At 36.6% G+C, this 16,959-nt stretch overlaps 1 protein-coding gene across 2 annotated transcripts in view; it reads left to right on the forward strand.

Moving 5' to 3' along the window:
* Positions 1–10,162, forward strand: part of LOC125668687 (uncharacterized) — a 95,137-nt gene extending 84,975 nt beyond the window's left edge. For both annotated transcript variants that reach the window (XM_056163749.1, XM_056163750.1), the window contains 18 exons: positions 90–185; positions 273–500; positions 834–1,006; positions 1,189–1,249; positions 2,469–2,646; positions 2,961–3,076; positions 3,497–3,644; positions 4,486–4,739; positions 5,530–5,650; positions 5,963–6,031; positions 6,318–6,424; positions 6,967–7,108; positions 7,840–7,974; positions 8,708–8,811; positions 8,918–9,010; positions 9,113–9,218; positions 9,369–9,506; positions 9,906–10,162. In XM_056163749.1, the coding sequence (XP_056019724.1) occupies positions 90–185; positions 273–500; positions 834–1,006; positions 1,189–1,249; positions 2,469–2,646; positions 2,961–3,076; positions 3,497–3,644; positions 4,486–4,739; positions 5,530–5,650; positions 5,963–6,031; positions 6,318–6,424; positions 6,967–7,108; positions 7,840–7,974; positions 8,708–8,811; positions 8,918–9,010; positions 9,113–9,218; positions 9,369–9,506; positions 9,906–10,139 (2,503 nt within the window). In that variant the 3' untranslated portion in view covers positions 10,140–10,162. The remainder of the gene's footprint in view (positions 1–89; positions 186–272; positions 501–833; positions 1,007–1,188; positions 1,250–2,468; positions 2,647–2,960; positions 3,077–3,496; positions 3,645–4,485; positions 4,740–5,529; positions 5,651–5,962; positions 6,032–6,317; positions 6,425–6,966; positions 7,109–7,839; positions 7,975–8,707; positions 8,812–8,917; positions 9,011–9,112; positions 9,219–9,368; positions 9,507–9,905) is intronic.
* Positions 10,163–16,959: the final 6,797 nt, after the last annotated feature.

Here is a 16,959-nt window from a genome sequence, read left to right on the forward strand (position 1 = left end):
CTACTGTCAGATTTTTAAAATGTCATGAAATGGTGATATGCTGTTTTAATGAAATGAATGACATACATCTTGGCATGTATTAATTCCAGGGATAGCGTCAATAATCTAGTGACCAGTCATATGATGGACAGCATCATGTCGAACCCCGGATTTGGAACAACCTGCATGAAAAATGTTGACTATGGGTAGGCTACTGTTCCATTTCATCTGGATTCATAAGTCTTCTCGATTGTCCATATAAAACTGGTTTTATTTTTCATCGACAATTTCAGGTCTCCATTTGAGTGTGTGACTCCAGACCAGAAGTTTTCTACAGTAATGGCCGGCCAGAAGTACAGCAACTGTTCTTGTGTTGACAATAAGTTCACCTGCAGCCATGATACAATATACCAGGAAGTGCCACACATGAAGACCAGGACCACAACCCAGCTGTACAACATCGGGGGTAGAGACATCGAGCAATATCTGCTGCAGACCTCACAGAGGTTCACATGGAACAGGTTGGTAGACTGATAGACATCACTCATAAAGTAATTACTATCATTGACTTTTTGAGAGTTCATTAGATTTGGGTCTAGTCTACAAAGAATGGTTTCTGAGTTCTTTAGCATTAAAATCTCTATAGTCTTTAATAGTATATTCAACTTTCATCAGATATTAGAAAATGTTATGTTGTATATTACATGATACGTTTTTCTGGTGAATTGATAAAAGATCATGAAAAAGTTTGCCTCACTAGTATTTTCAATGACTGAAAGAATCAAGTTTCTTGAAATTTGAACTTGAAATATAGTGTGAAATTTCATTCCTACCACATTTTATTTTTTTCTAAGATTTGGTGGTCTCTCCTTTGACCCTGTGTCTGGTGACCCTAAGATGATGAAATCGACGGTCTGGTTCAATAACAAAGGAAGACACGCACTACCCTCCTTCTACAACGCCCTGTCTAACTCCGTGCTGAGAGCCACACTCGCCGAGGCAGGAGTTACTGACCCTGAGAATTTTGGTAACAAACAGGATATTATTTTGACAAATACTTAATGTTATATTACAAATCAAGGCATTAAGGTTGTTTTAAATGAGGTTTCTAAGATAATTTGATATTAGAAGAATATTTTCGGTGATCCTGTAATGTTTGTAAGAAAATCGCAGTGATGTTATTTTATATCAATGATTTATTTCTAACAGGTATCACGACCATGAATCAACCCATTTTACTTCACGAGCAGCAGCTCACTAGAGACACACTGTAAGTTATATCACGAGCAGCAGCTCACTAGAGACACACTGTAAGTTATATCACGAGCAGCAGCTCACTAGAGACACACTGTAAGTTATATCACGAGCAGCAGCTCACTAGAGACACACTGTAAGTTATATCACGAGCAGCAGCTCACTAGAGACACACTGCAAGTTACATCACTCTCTTCTAGAAACTAAGACTTTACCATTATTGCCTAACAGGAATAGAAATTTCCTTTTGAACAGCAAACTGGGATCTCTTCTCACAAACGCTTCACATCTTGTGTGATCTGATGATCCGCGTCTGTCAACTCAATGTGATCCGACTCTTCAGATCAAGTTATTGTAGTGATAATATATATTTACAGGTTATGACTAACTGATATACTATATTACAGGTTATGACTAACTGATATACTATGTTACAGGTTATGACTAACTGATATACTATGTTACAGGTTATGACTAACTGATATACTATATTACAGGTTATGACTAACTGATATACTATGTTACAGGTTATAACTGATATACTATGTTACAGGTTATGACTAACTGATATACTATGTTACAGGTTATGACTAACTGATATACTATATTACAGGTTATGACTAACTGATATACTATGTTACAGGTTATAACTGATATACTATATTACAGGTTATGACTAAGTTAACTGATATACTATATTACAGGTTATGACTAAGTTAACTGATATACTATATTACAGGTTATGACTAACTGATATACTATATTACAGGTTATGACTAACTGATATACTATATTACAGGTTATGACTAAATTAACTGATATACTATATTACAGGTTATGACTAACTGATATACTATATTACAGGTTATGACTAAATTAACTGATATACTATATTACAGGTTATGACTAACTGATATACTATATTACAGGTTATGACTAAATTAACTGATATACTATATTACAGGTTATGACTAAATTAACTGATATACTATATTACAGGTTATGACTAACTGATATACTATATTACAGGTTATGACTAACTGATATACTATGTTACAGGTTATAACTGATATACTATGTTACAGGTTATGACTAACTGATATACTATGTTACAGGTTATGACTAACTGATATACTATATTACAGGTTATGACTAACTGATATACTATATTACAGGTTATGACTAACTGATATACTATATTACAGGTTATGACTAACTGATATACTATATTACAGGTTGAAGAAGGCCTCTGATGTAGGGATTGGACTGTTTATGTTGGTGGCTTTCTCCTTCATCCCTGTCGGTTTTACTATGTATATTTTGAACGAACTGCTGAAGAAAGAGAAACAGCTGCAGTTTATTAGTGGGACTGGTCCTCTTCTGTACTGGTTCACGGCCATTTTGTGGGATATGGTGAGTCATCACTGTTGCTATATGTATATTATGTATCTCAACTTTTACCATCTTTTACTGTAAATAGTTATATACATGTAACATTCTGATGTGTAGTTTAATGACTTTCCCTGTCTTTGATCACTGTAAATAGATATATACATGTAACATTCTGATGTGTAGTTTAATGACTTTCCCTGTCTTTGATCACTGTAAATAGATATATACATGTAACATTCTGATGTGTAGTTTAATGACTTTCCCTGTCTTACTGTAAATAGATATAAACGTGTAACATATCAATATGGTTGTATTTGCCTGTCTTTGATTTTCAGATGCTTTACTGCGTAACTGTTTCGATCACTATTGCTATCATGGCCATCTTCCAAAATGCCACTTACTGGGAGAGATCTAACCTGAACGCTAGTATCCTGTTGGTCATTCTGTATGGGTAAGTCTCACACTGTGGTCATTCTGTCCTTGTCTCCATTTCAGTTATCTGAGTTTGTAAATAGTATCTCGGTTTTAGCTATCTGAGTTTGTAAATAATGTCTTAGTTCTACTATCTGGTTTTGTAAATAATGTCTCAGTTTTAGCTATCTGGATTTGTAAATAATGTGTCAGTTTTAGCTATCTGGATTTGTAAATAATGTGTCAGTTTTAGTTGTCTGGATTTGTAAATAATGTCTCAGTTTTAGCTATCTGGTTTTGTAAATAATGTCTCAGTTTTAGCTATCTGGATTTGTAAATAATGTCTCAGTTTTAGTTGTCTGGATTTGTAAATAATGTCTCAGTTTTAGCTATCTGGATTTGTAAATAATGTCTCAGTTTTAGCTATCTGGATTTGTAAATATTTTGCCCTGTATTTCAGCTGGGCATCGATCCCCCTGATGTACAGTACGATGCGGATGTTCAGGGATGTGTCCACAGCGTACATGGTTCTGTTCTGTGGCAGCGTCTTCATCGGAATCACCACAGCCAGCACTATATTCCTCCTAGAGTACTTCTCAGGATCAGAGGTACATGTACTATATATCAGTGTACTAATATCAGTACTAAAGAGACACAGGTCACAAGATGTTGTTAGTCAGGCAAAAACATCGTATGTCTATCCTGAGTCAGATGTTAGTCAGGCAAAATACAGTCTATCCTAAATCAGATGTTGTTGCAGTCATGCAAAAATATTGTATATCAATCCTGAATCAGATGTTGTTAGTCAGGCAAATATTGTATATCTATCCTGAGTCAGATGTTGTCAGTCAGGCAAAATATCGTATGTCTATCCTGAGTCAGATGTTGTTAGTCTTCAGGCAAAATATCGTATGTCTATCCTGAGTCAGATGTTGTTAGTCTGCAGGCAAAATATCGTATGTCTATCCTGAATCAGATGTTGTTAGTCAGGCAAATATTGTATATCTATCCTGAATCAGATGTTGTTAGTCAGGCAAATATTGTATATCTATCCTGAGTCAGATGTTGTCAGTCAGGCAAAATATCGTATGTCTATCCTGAGTCAGATGTTGTTAGTCAGGCAAAATATTGTATGCCTATCCTGAATCAGATGTTGTTAGTCATGCAAAAATATTGTATATCTATCCTGAGTCAGATGTTGTTAGTCAGGCAAATATTGTATATCTATCCTGAATTAGTGTACTAGGATATCGTATGTCTTTACTGCATTAGTGTACTAAAATATCATATATCTATCTATCCTGAATCAGAAGTCCCTTGGCCTACAACAAAAGAGATGCTTGTAATTCTCCGGGTGATGGTAGTCTAGTCTGGCAGAATATCTGCTATCTCTACTACCTTTATATACCTCTATATCTATATATAACAAGTTCACAAATTTGTTTTCAGAAAATCAAGGAGGTGTTTGAGATCCTGAGTTACATCTTCCTGGTCTTCCCTCAGTTCAGTTATGTTAATGGCTTCCTGAAACTAACAGCCAATCAGCTAAAGACAGAGATTTTGTCCCAGTTCGGACAGGACGGCTATGTAGATCCATTCTCCTTTGACATGCTAGCCTGGAACTACATTGCTATGGGTATACAAGGAGCCGTCTTCTTCACAATCACCCTGCTGACCGAGTTCTCATGCCGTTGCTCAAACAGGTGGGTATACATGTGATGAAGAATGTGCAATGGTTAATTTGGTTTTAATTGTAAGTCTCTTTGGTCTGAGATTGATAGAATCTTTCAATTAGGTGACTGTGGGATAGGGAAGTTCTACTTAATGGGAAAAGATTTGCCATCTGGGACGAGGCTTTGCTGACGCTTAGACGGAGAACCTTGTCCCAGAGGGTGGAATTTCCATATCCCTAGTAAATAATGCAGGATTATTTTTTGCATTCTATCTATAGTTTAATGCATTTATTCAGGACCTTTGAGAAAAAAAATCAGAATTATCAAAATCCTCATTTGAACCTCAATGCAAAAACTAAATATTGAAAATAGTTTACACTTTATATATAAACTTTAAAAACCCTTTTATTCAGGACCTCTGAGAAAATTCAGAATTATTAAAATCCTAATTTGAACTTAAATGCCAAAACTTGATATTTAAAATAGTTTACGCTTTATATGTTAACTTAAAAACCCAAGACTGTCCACGAAAAGCTACATAAAATCGAAATATCAAAGAAAACAATACAAGATATATTATATAATCGCTTAAAGTATATCAGAAAATATATGAGATCATAGCTATGTAAGATGTCAGTGTACCACTGGTTTATATGTGAGAAAATGTGGTCTCCTCAGCAAATATTCTTAGTATCAGTAGCTAGATCAATTCACCTTTTGTTTCATCACATCTGTTACCTTCATATTGCCCTTTTGTTACACCTTCTTCAGTTTCGATGAACTGAGTCTAATGTGGTACACTGAATTGTTTTCTGAGCAGAGTTCCCCCTGGGTTACATTCGGATTACGAGAAGGAGGATGAGGATGTAAGCACTGAGCGTGCTCGTATCACAGAGAACACGACATCCGGGAACTCCGTCACCGTGTCAAACTTGTCCAAGGTAAAATTGGGATAGTCAATCTTAACGGTCACCTTCTATATTCATCAAATTGGGGTTGAAATGTTACTCCTTTTCTTATGAAAATACATTCTTCTGCCAAGACTTTTGTATGATAAGCAGTTTTCATTGATGATTAATGAAATCTTAACCATCTCTCACTGATGTCATTTGAGATCTTTACCATCTATGATTTCATATGAGATCTTGCTCATCTCTCAATCAGTTGAAATTTTGACCACCTCTTGGTGATGTCAGTTAAAATTTTGACCACCTTTCGATGATGTCAGTGGATAAAATGTTTTTGTTTTACAGTTATACACCCGTGGACGACATGACTTCTTGGCCGTGAACCGGTTATGTTTTGGTGTCAAGAAAGGAGAGGTCAGTCCAATTACAATCATTATTTAGTCTCTTCAGTCCGATTACAATCAGTATTCAGTCTCTTCAATCTGATTACAATCAGTATTCAGTCTCTTCAGTCTCATTACAATCAGTATTCAGTCTGATTACAATCAGTATTCACTCTTCAGTCTCATTACAATCAGTATTCAGTCTCTTCAGTCTGATTACAATCAGTATTCAGTCCCTTCAGTCTCATTACAATCAGTATTCAGTCCCTTCAGTACTCTTGTAGCTTCATGGTAACAGTAACTGTGTCTGTTTGTAGTGCTTCGGACTGCTTGGAGTGAATGGTGCTGGTAAAACTACAACATTCAGAATGCTAACAGGAGACATTCTACCATCAAAGGGAGCAGCATTCATCAACAGTCACAGGTAATGGTTTCTAAGTTACATCAACAGTCACAGGTAATGGTTTCTAAGTTACGTCAGCAGGTACTTGTATAACAGAGAACTAGTCAAGTTACGTCAGCAGGTACTTGTATAACAGAGAACTAGTCAAGTTACATCAACAGGTACTTGTATAACAGAGAACTAGACAAGTTACATCAACAGGTACTTGTATAACAGAGAACAAGACCAGGAAAGGAGATGTTTTTGTATATTGTTAGAACAGCAAACCATGTCTTATGCAACATGCTCAGGGAGATCAATATTGTGTCAGTTTATACAGGGTTTTGGATTATACAGTGTAAAAAAAAATGTAGAAAAAACTATATTAAAAAATGTTGGCATAAAACTAGAGTCAGGTGAGATCGAACTAGTTCATAGGCATTCAATCAGACAGTTATAACTGCAAAAGGATTTAGAGAAGTTTGTTTCCTGTAGCAAAGAGTGTTCAAGTTGAAAATGTCTTACGCTATACATGAACCGTATATGGCTGTGATGATTAGAGTTACTTTTCTTTGTCAAATTAGAATTGCCTATGGGGAGTCTAAGGTGGGTCAAGACCTCGGGTACTGCCCCCAGGAGGATGCTCTGGACCGGTACCTGACAGGGGCAGAGGTTCTACACTTCTATGCCAGGATGAGGGGACTTCCCGCCGGCTACAGAAAATATGTACGTTATCAAATTATGCATCTCTTATTGTAATTTATAATTTTAATCAAACTAACAAAAAACCAACTATAGGTCAGATATCACTAAAACAGCTAATGGTCAGATGTTGCTAGAACAGCTAATGGTCAGATGTTGCTAGAACAACTCGTGGTCAGATGTTGCTAGACCAACTAATGGTCAGATGTTGCTAGAACAGCCAATGATCAGATGTTGCTAGAACAGCCAATGATCAGATGTTGCTAGAACAGCTAATGGTCAGATGTTGCTAGAACAACTCGTGGTCAGATGTTGCTAGAACAGCCAATGGTCAGATGTTGCTAGAACAGCCAATGATCAGATGTTGCTAGACCAGCTAATGGTCAGATGTTGCTAGAACAACTAATGGTCAGATGATGCTAGAAGAACTTTGAAAAGTACCAGTATTTCATATACATGTACTGTATGTGTGCTTGTTTTAATTAGCATATCTAGAATATGTGCTGTAAGGCAGGGAATTACTTCTCTCAGTACAACTTAATTAGCATTCTTGCTTTACCGTACGTCGAAGACATCGAAGTAAAAGAAAGTATCTTAAAATGCACATTATCACGAGATAGAAGTAGATATTGGTGTTGTGAACTATCTAATTTTGTGGATATACTGTTCAAGACTTGATCCAGATTAACATGATAATCTAATGTAGACTTGATCCAGATTAATATAATAATCTCATCTTCTGTTTTTGTGGATAGACTGTTCACGACTTGATCCAGAGGTTGAAGCTGAGTACGTTCGCTGACAAGGCTGTACATACATACAGCGGTGGAATGAAGAGGAAGCTCTCGGTAGCTGTCGCCCTGCTGGGTGACCCCAGCGTGGTCTTCCTGGTCAGTAAATAAATCCATATCTCTCCATAAATAGTACTGTAAACTTTTATTGGCATGCCAGAAATTTTTGCAGGGTTTGCTAAAATGTTGTTTTCATGGATATTTCTTGCCGTAAACCAATCCATTAATGTCTCTCGTATTCATTTAAGATTACCTCGGTTGCGAAATTAGTCTCGGTGAACCAGTTTATCACTGGCAAAGGTGCGAAATAAAGTCATCTTGAATAAGAGTTGGTTTACAGTATATATATAACTAGAACTACCATGATATAATGTGTGTAGAAATATTAAAAATCCACCCAGTGGTTTGGTGTTTCATTGATTTTCAAATGTCCAGTTAGGGATGGACAAGAGTATATTCTTGTAAAGCCCTCCAACATGACAGTTTTTATCTGCCCATCATAGCTGGGTCGTATTAAGTTATGAGATGGTGCATCAGTCTTTCTGTTGGCCACAAAAAAAAGCTAGGATCATCAAATTTAGCACAATGTCAAGGTCATATTTTGATGGGTAATCATGAAGGTAAAACAATATAAGGCTAGGATCATCAAACTTAGTGCACATGTACTTTAAAGTAGATTACTTCTGCATGGCTGAGTATATTGAACAGACATATTTTGCATTGTGAGCATTGCTCTTGTTGTGTGTAATTAGTTGTATGTAATTATAAAATGATTTAAATGTTAAGTCAATAGGTTAGTCAATGTTTTATATGTTTTTCCATCATGTGACAGGATGAGCCTACCACTGGTATGGACCCAGTGGCCAAACGTCACGTGTGGGATTGTTTGACCGCTGCCTTGGACAATGGCCAGTCCATTGTTATGACCTCCCACAGGTGAGTTTATAGTTTTACCAGGTAACACTTGTGAAAGGTGTCAAAAATTAATTTTTTTTGACAGAATATGTTATAGAATGTTCTTCATATATGTTCTCTCTTTCAGTATGGAGGAATGTGATGCCATATGCACGCGATTAGCCATAATGGTGAATGGATCCTTCCAATGCATTGGCAATTCTCAACACCTCAAAGACAAGTATGTATTCCTCATCCTGTTAAAATAAGTAAATTTTTATCATCAGAGATTAAAGGCACTAGTTATAAGACAAATAGTGAACATAATATTTGCTCTCTGTAGATTTGGAAGCGGCCATACGCTGACAATACACCAATGTGGTCTTCCCTCCGAGAGGCACGAATTAATGAACTTCCTCCAAACAAGATTCCCAGGATCCATATTCAGGGTACATAATTGAATACATACATTCTACATATCCAGGCTGTGGGGTTTTTTTTAGTTTCAAAATTATACGTATATTTTTATTACTCTGTGGTGTATTTGACACCTTAAATTCTGCATGGCAGAGATTACAAATAATGTGTTGATTTTCTAGGTCCAACACCAGGGGGTGCTGGAGGTGCAGGTGCCCAGTGATCACACGTCTGTGGCTGATGTCATACAGGCCCTCGAAGAGCAAAAGGATCGAGGAACAATTCAAAACTTCTCTGTCTCTCAAACCACACTGGATGATGTAAGATTTATTGACTGATATGTTTAATAGGAATCAGAATGTTCTCAAGCTCTGGAATGCCTTTATTCCTAGCTCGATCAGTTGATGATAATGTTTGGTGAATTAAAATCATGTACATTCAAACCTAAATTTTATCTCAAATTTGATGCGGCCCCAAGAAAAAACTTCAAGATATCCAAGTATTTAAAATATTGAGGTTAAAATACAGTTGGGCATTGCAACTCACTTCAACATATCCATGATATTCGAAATAGTGATGTTCGAGATAACAAAGTTCAACTGTATATCCTACAAACCAAGTTATTAACCCTTTATACTTAATTCTCTCAATGTGTGCTTTATCCCCCCCCCCTCCTCCCCCACTCTACTGGTGAAATAATCAGCATGTCACTTCTTCAGGTGTTCCTAAGCTTTACTCGTGAGCAGACAGACGGAGTGATTTCAGATGGATCCGGGTCAGACGGCTACTACGACGACAGTGACGCCAGTGGAAGTATGTCCCAAATCAGCAGCTCCATCTCCAAAGGTCAATTTGCCTACATGAATCCAGGGTATGCTGGAGACAAGGGGGAGAAAATGGGACAGCTATCAGCAGTGTTTGTAAATCCTGACGACGAATTCACAACCCTCTGATACATGACATTGTGAATACAGAATGATAGGACTAGGTTTATAATAGTATCATCATAGTTTGTGTATTATATGCATACTTTTGGAGTAGAACTCTGTGATATCAGCCTCTGTTGCTTTGTTATTTGATCATCGCAGTATTCACTTGGGGGGAGAGGGGCCTCAGAATACCTCATCTGTATGATGCGGGGGGGGGGGGGGGGGGGGCTCAGAATACCTCATCTGTATGATGATGGGATGGGGGGGGGGGGGGGGGGGGGGCAGCTCAGAATGCCTCATCTGTATGATGCATGATACAGGTTCACGTACAAGCTTCAGCTTGGGCTTTGACAGTTTACTAAATTTATGTATATACATATATATACTGTATATTGTGTCTTAGAAATGTGGTCTTCCATTAATTCATCTCATACCATCTACTGATGAGGCTGACACAGAAATCCCTTTGAACTTTTAGTTGTTATTTGCTATGTACATTTTATGGACACATTTTCTGTTTCATCATTATCTGCTACAGTGAAACCTGTCTAATCTGACATGAACTGGGAGACAAATTCTTTTGTTCAAGAATACACAGGATGTTGAATAAATAGTGTAAAAACAATGAAAATTGGGGTCAGAATGCCCAGTGAAACAGATTGCACAGGTGTCAAATTAGTCAGTTTTCACTGTATATATGTATATACATGGATGCACTATTATGCAATCATGTAAGCTTCGTTTGTAATCCTTGATAATGAGATGTATATTTAATAAGTGGACCTGAATACCACAAACAGAATTGCATATCCCTTTGTCATTTAATGTTGTATATTACATATATATATATTTTTTACCTTTATTAATTGTTCTCTCTACACTTAACAATGCAATTTAATGTTTTAATGTTTAAATTCTGTTGTTTGGTTTCCTGTAAAAGCTCATCACATTCCATGAACAAAGTATGTATTCTCCACTTTGACAACTCGACGTTTTTAGCTTTTACAGGAGAACCATGCAGTTTGTTGGACAATATATATTTACCTCTGTAATAGTGTATATGGTGCGACCACAATCTACAATGCAACAAAGGGTGTTTATTAATCCTTTCATTCGTGTCAATGCAAGTATGGATATATTTTATACATTTTTTTTTATTGAAGTGCAAGATACATGTACCAGTGTTTCATTTATTGTGTGTGAAATACAAATCCTAAATTCTACTTGAGAATAATAAATACATTGTATAACAGATTTATGATTGTATATCCATTGGTGAGCATTATCATCGGGTAATGGATTCGTGCATGGTTACAGGCAGGGTCTCCAGTTCATCGATTAAAGCTGACATGAATTCATAAATAAATGTCTATGAGAATTCTCAATGTCCTCCACACTTCCCTGTTTATTTGCCATATTAGTTGGATATTTTATTGTTATATGCATCAGATTTGCATTGTATATTGGGTGTGTGTGCTACACTTCACTTCACATTAGCGTTTACGATTTAGAAGCCTACCAGTGAAGATAGACTCAACCAGTGTACATCTCCGATAATACATATAATGTATAGGGAGTAAGAAACAAATGGAATCGCCCTTAAAAGACTTCTTGTATTTCTTAAACTTCCGATAAACATGTAAATTAGGTCATGTGTTGGTGGTCTGTTTTATTTCTTCAAGTTTATACGTTTGGATGCAGATCCTATCGAATACCCTGAGAATATTCTGCAATTTAAACCTCAAGGTGTTAGTCTCCAGTTTTTTACTTTGTTTATATTGCAAATTTCTAAAGATTTGGATAATTTAGATTATTGGAAGAAAAGGCTTTTCTGCATATGCATGCAAATATTTACCGTAAACACATCAAGAATATGTAATTAACACGGATAAATCATTTGCCAATTATCTACTGACAGAATTCAATCGCAAAGAGTATTAGGATCTTTGATTCACATTCACTTCATACAAAATGCAGATGCATAAATGTAAATAATATATGCACATATATTATATGCTACATGAATTATACTCGCCAAGAAAATGGAACGAATGCTGGCAACTGTTTACCTGGGGCTACTGTAACGGACCGGTACATGTGCACTTGCTGAGAATATTCATTTATTCTGATAAATCCAGCCATTTGTATACCTACAGTGAGCACAGTATCAATCCATTATACAGTTTGTTTTACACCTGGCCCATACGGATCAGCTGTCTTCAACTCGGGAAGATATCCGAGTAGAATTGCAATTTCTTTTTCAGAAATTGGGGGAACCCTTTAGGTACACATGTATGTACCCTGTGCATGTACACATAACTTGCATATATACAAGTGTATGAGATTGATGAGAGATTTTAAACTATTCAATGGTTCTTTTTAACTAATATGTTATACATTTTTCAGTGACCTGCTTTCAGTCGAAATATCTTGGTTGGTTTTTTTGTTGTTTTTTTTTAACTGGTGGTTTATTTTCCTGACATATCTAATATACATGCACGTGTATACAAGAAGTTCCCACTAAAAAAAGTATAATCAACATGATTTTTGTATTCAATACTAGAACATGTCTTGCATGATATTTACCACTTTACAAGAAAAGGTCTATGGTTGATGGAAGACATAAAATGGATGATCTTTCATTTCATAAGAAGCGTAGCTGTATTGTAGGGTGTAGAATTGTATTCTATAGCAAGTTTTCCTTCATTTACTGAAGTCGTATACATTGCATCTTGTGCTTTAACGATTTATGCAGCATGTCATAATGATGAATTTCAGAATTTCAAAATTAATGTAATTAATAGCAAGATATTGATGTTTATATAGAGAATATTGCATCAGATGTCATAATTAGCAGCCCGACTGGCCCCATATCAGCCCAAGGGCCAAAGGCTTACACTTCTGTACTTTGTTTTTAGTTAAAACCCGGCTCCCAAAATTGTGTTTGTCAACATGATTGTCATAGCCAGAAAACCATATGCGGAGTTGAGAACACCAATATTTCTAAAAAGTATGTCAAAAGCGTTTGACATTTCGACATAATGATAAATCAATATTGGGAGCAAGCACAAAGAAGACAGAACAGCAAATTTTCTTTATAAAAGCTTATTACTAATTAGGTCACCTGAGTCTTCATCCGTCGTCGTGAATCGTCCATACACAAGTTCTTCCTGCAAACTACAAAGCCAATTGTTATCATCTTTGTTGTGAAGTTTTTGTAGGATAAGAGGAAAGTAAATTGTAAAATTTATTATCTTAGCTCCCCCAGGGCCTCGTGGGTGGAGCCAAAACTGCAAAAAATGCCAAATTTTCAAAACCCCTTTTCTCTACTCCCACACAAGTTGGAGAAAAACCAATGCATGGTTATGATTTACATGAAGTCCTTTATCAAAATTGTGAAATCAATGACCAGGGGTTCAGTCTCTAAGGTGGGGCCAATCTTCTCTCTAGTCTCAGACATGAATAAGAAACAATGATAAATGCATGGTTATGATATCCATGAAGATCTCTACCTAAATTATAAAATTCATGGCCCCTGGGTTAGGAGTTTGGGCTCTAGGGTGGGGCCAGTATGGCTCTCTGGTGAAAATGTATTATATCTTAGAAAATCTTCTCTACTCTCAGATGTGCGAAGAAAAACTAAATGCATGGTTATGATGTCCATGAAACTCTGTACCTTCATGGCTCCTGGGTCAGAGACTCACGCCCTAGGGTGTGGCCAATATGACCATATAGTGACATGTCTTAAATCTTATAAAATCTTCTCTCCTCCCACATATGTTTGAGGAAAAAGTAAATGCTCAGTTATGATGTCCATGAGGTCATCTAACTAAGTTTTGAAAATCATGGCACCGTGACCTGGTAAGTTTAGTCCTAGCGGGCTAGGGTGGGGACCAGTATGGCCATCATATACAGTTGAGATACATTAAAACATAGAGAAAAAATCCCTTTCTTTACTTCCGCAGTACTGTAGTGGAAGATAAACTGCTTCCATGGTTATGGTGTCCATGAAGCTTTACTCTACATGTACTTAAATTGTGATATGAAATGCATTAGCCTGGTCGGGTCAGGGGTTCAGACTTAGGGCAAGACCAATACAGCTATATATAGTGAATCTCTCCGCAACAGACATCTTCTGTAATCTTATGTATTGTGACAATTATTTTTGTCCATAACGATTATGACAATATCCATGGCCTTAATGATCAGGTCAATTGAGGCAGGGTGGGGGGGGGGGGGGGGGGGGCTAACTTGGCCATATAGTGATATGTGTTCTATTTTAGAAAATCTACTTTAATTTACTGTGCATTGTATGTTTGTAGACATAAACTGTAAGCATGTTGTAACTGTTTACTGAAATTGGAAATTCCATAACCTCTGGGGCAGGGCAAGGGTACTGATTCCAGGGGGGGGGGGGGGGGGGCAAACTGACCATATAGTATATAATGCTTAAGAAATATTATTTTGTTCTTCTGATGTTCAGTGAAAGAAGAATACACATTTAGAGAGAAGGACACGGCTGTCTACCAAAATGACCGATATAATTCTTGGGGGGGGGGGGGGGGGGGGATGAATAAGGGCTGATTTTAAATGCTTCAAACTTCATCTTTCCTTCTATTGCAATTGAATGAGAATTGTATTTGTATTTAGAAAGATCACAAAGCTGTGCTAAAAAAAACTCCAGAATGAGGCTCAAATGAAACGAGACTCCCTGACCGGTCTTTGCATGGGCCATGGTACTCGGGTGACAGTTAAGGTTTGTGTGTCTCGTTTCATCGAAGCCGTCAATTTTGGCTTGGGATTTCTGTTGCTAGTTTTACACGAATTAAATACGTCACATTATCAGTTAAATATCTAAATAATGTTTGGCAACAAAATCGTTCCTATGCCCCTTTAATTATAAAGTCAAAACAAATAATTTTCTATTACTTATTTTCTATGATGAAATTCTTTTTTTTTTTTTTTTTTTTTTCGCACTTTCAACAACATGAGATTGGGCCTGCATTGAATAGGGTTTCTTTCCTGGTTAAGCTCTTAAGAGAGTGGCCATAAATCCTACTGGCTAGTGGACGTGGTCTCCCTGTAACAGTGAAAGTCCAACACTGAAACTGGGAGTACAAAATGTTTGCGTTCTATCGTCTTTGTAATATGTGTAGGTTACAGACAGGCCTAAAGAACGCTGTTAAAGGGGGGGGGGGGGGTTTCAGACTATTTTACTGTTTTTTAGGGGGGGGGGTGACTAATATCTTTTAGAATGAAGAAATAAACACCAAACATTTTTTATGCATAACATATTATACCGGTATATAAGAGGGATATCAAAATAAGAGGAAGATCAATATCACGTGCTAGATGTAACAAGTAAAACAAAATTAGTACGTACCATCTATCCCCCTGCGTTTAGTAAACCAGAAGTGATAAAAGAATTAGATGAATTGCATTCGGAATGTTTTTGGTTTCAGCAACAACACTACTTTTGTTTGTAAGGCTTGTTATTACAGCTGTATTTAAACGAACTTGAAATTAACCCCACATTTGTTAATTGTACTTATACTCCAACTGCCCTTTCAAAAGATGAAATTCGGTAAAAAAAAAAAAAAAAAAATGCTTCAGTTTTAAACGCATTTAATATTCCAGTCAATAGGTCGGATGAATATGAGTTACCGTACTTAACCTCACAAAAAGCCTTACATAGATACATTGCTGGATCCAGTAACTGCTCTATCAAGCCCCTATCTTTGTTCCTCCCGAAAATATTAACAGCGTTGAAAGAGAAACTTGAAACTTACTATGCCACAACATATACCAGAAGCGGTGTAAATCAAACATGGATTCAAAAATATTCTAAAGAACTTTTAGTAAATTTGAAATCACAAAACTTTTCTTAAACCAAGAATTAGCATCAAAACGTATGACTTTTTAACACACTAAACGACCATTCCCCGTGATAAGTTATAGACTACGACTTTTTGACATAGCCAGTTGCTTCTTCGAGAAAAGTGGACAAAGGAAATATTTTTATCTAGTGGTCAGTCTTTAAAAGTCACCTTTTAAACACCACTCGGATTTTACGCACAAAAACATGTACTCTGAAGTTGATATTAAATATGTTCCTCATCCACAATATCTTCGGAGTCTTTGGTCTTCCAGCAGTCTGGTAGAATTCCCATGGGCACGAACTGTACTCCTTTTTTAGCTGACCTGTTTTTATATTCTTACGAAGCAGAATTCATTAAAAAGCTTCTACGCGAGAAGAAAAATCTCTTGCTATGACCTTCAACTCGACACTTAGATATATTGATCTGATGTCATTTTATCTATTAATAACAATCACTTTCATTCATATGTCGATTCGATATACATGTATCCCATTGAACTCAAAATAAAAGACACCACAGAGTCTTCCACATCTGCTTCGTACTTATATGTTTTATCGAGCATAGATGGTAGTGGAAAACTAACAACTAATAACTTTACGATAAACGGGATGGGTTCAGCTTCTCCATCGTCAACTTCCCATATTTATGTAGCAATATTCCATTATCACCCACGCATGGTGTTTATGTCTCTCAACTGCTTCGATATGCAAGAGCTTGTTCTGCTTATGTCGAGTTTTTAAACCGTGGTTGGCCACTGACAAGCAAGTTGAGGTTACGTAAAGCTAGGGGTTTCAACAGTTTTGCTTTGAAGTCAGCATTTTACAAATTCCATGGTCGTTACAACGAAGTAGTTTGCCGGTACAACCTGTCATTGGGTCAATGCTGTCTGACGTGCTTCATACCATAATTGTTAGACCGCTCTTTACACATTGATTCCGACTACGGATTACTCCGTTTACCTGATC

This window comes from Ostrea edulis, chromosome 4, assembly GCF_947568905.1.
Source record: "Ostrea edulis chromosome 4, xbOstEdul1.1, whole genome shotgun sequence".
Taxonomy (NCBI): Eukaryota; Metazoa; Mollusca; class Bivalvia; order Ostreida; family Ostreidae; genus Ostrea; species Ostrea edulis.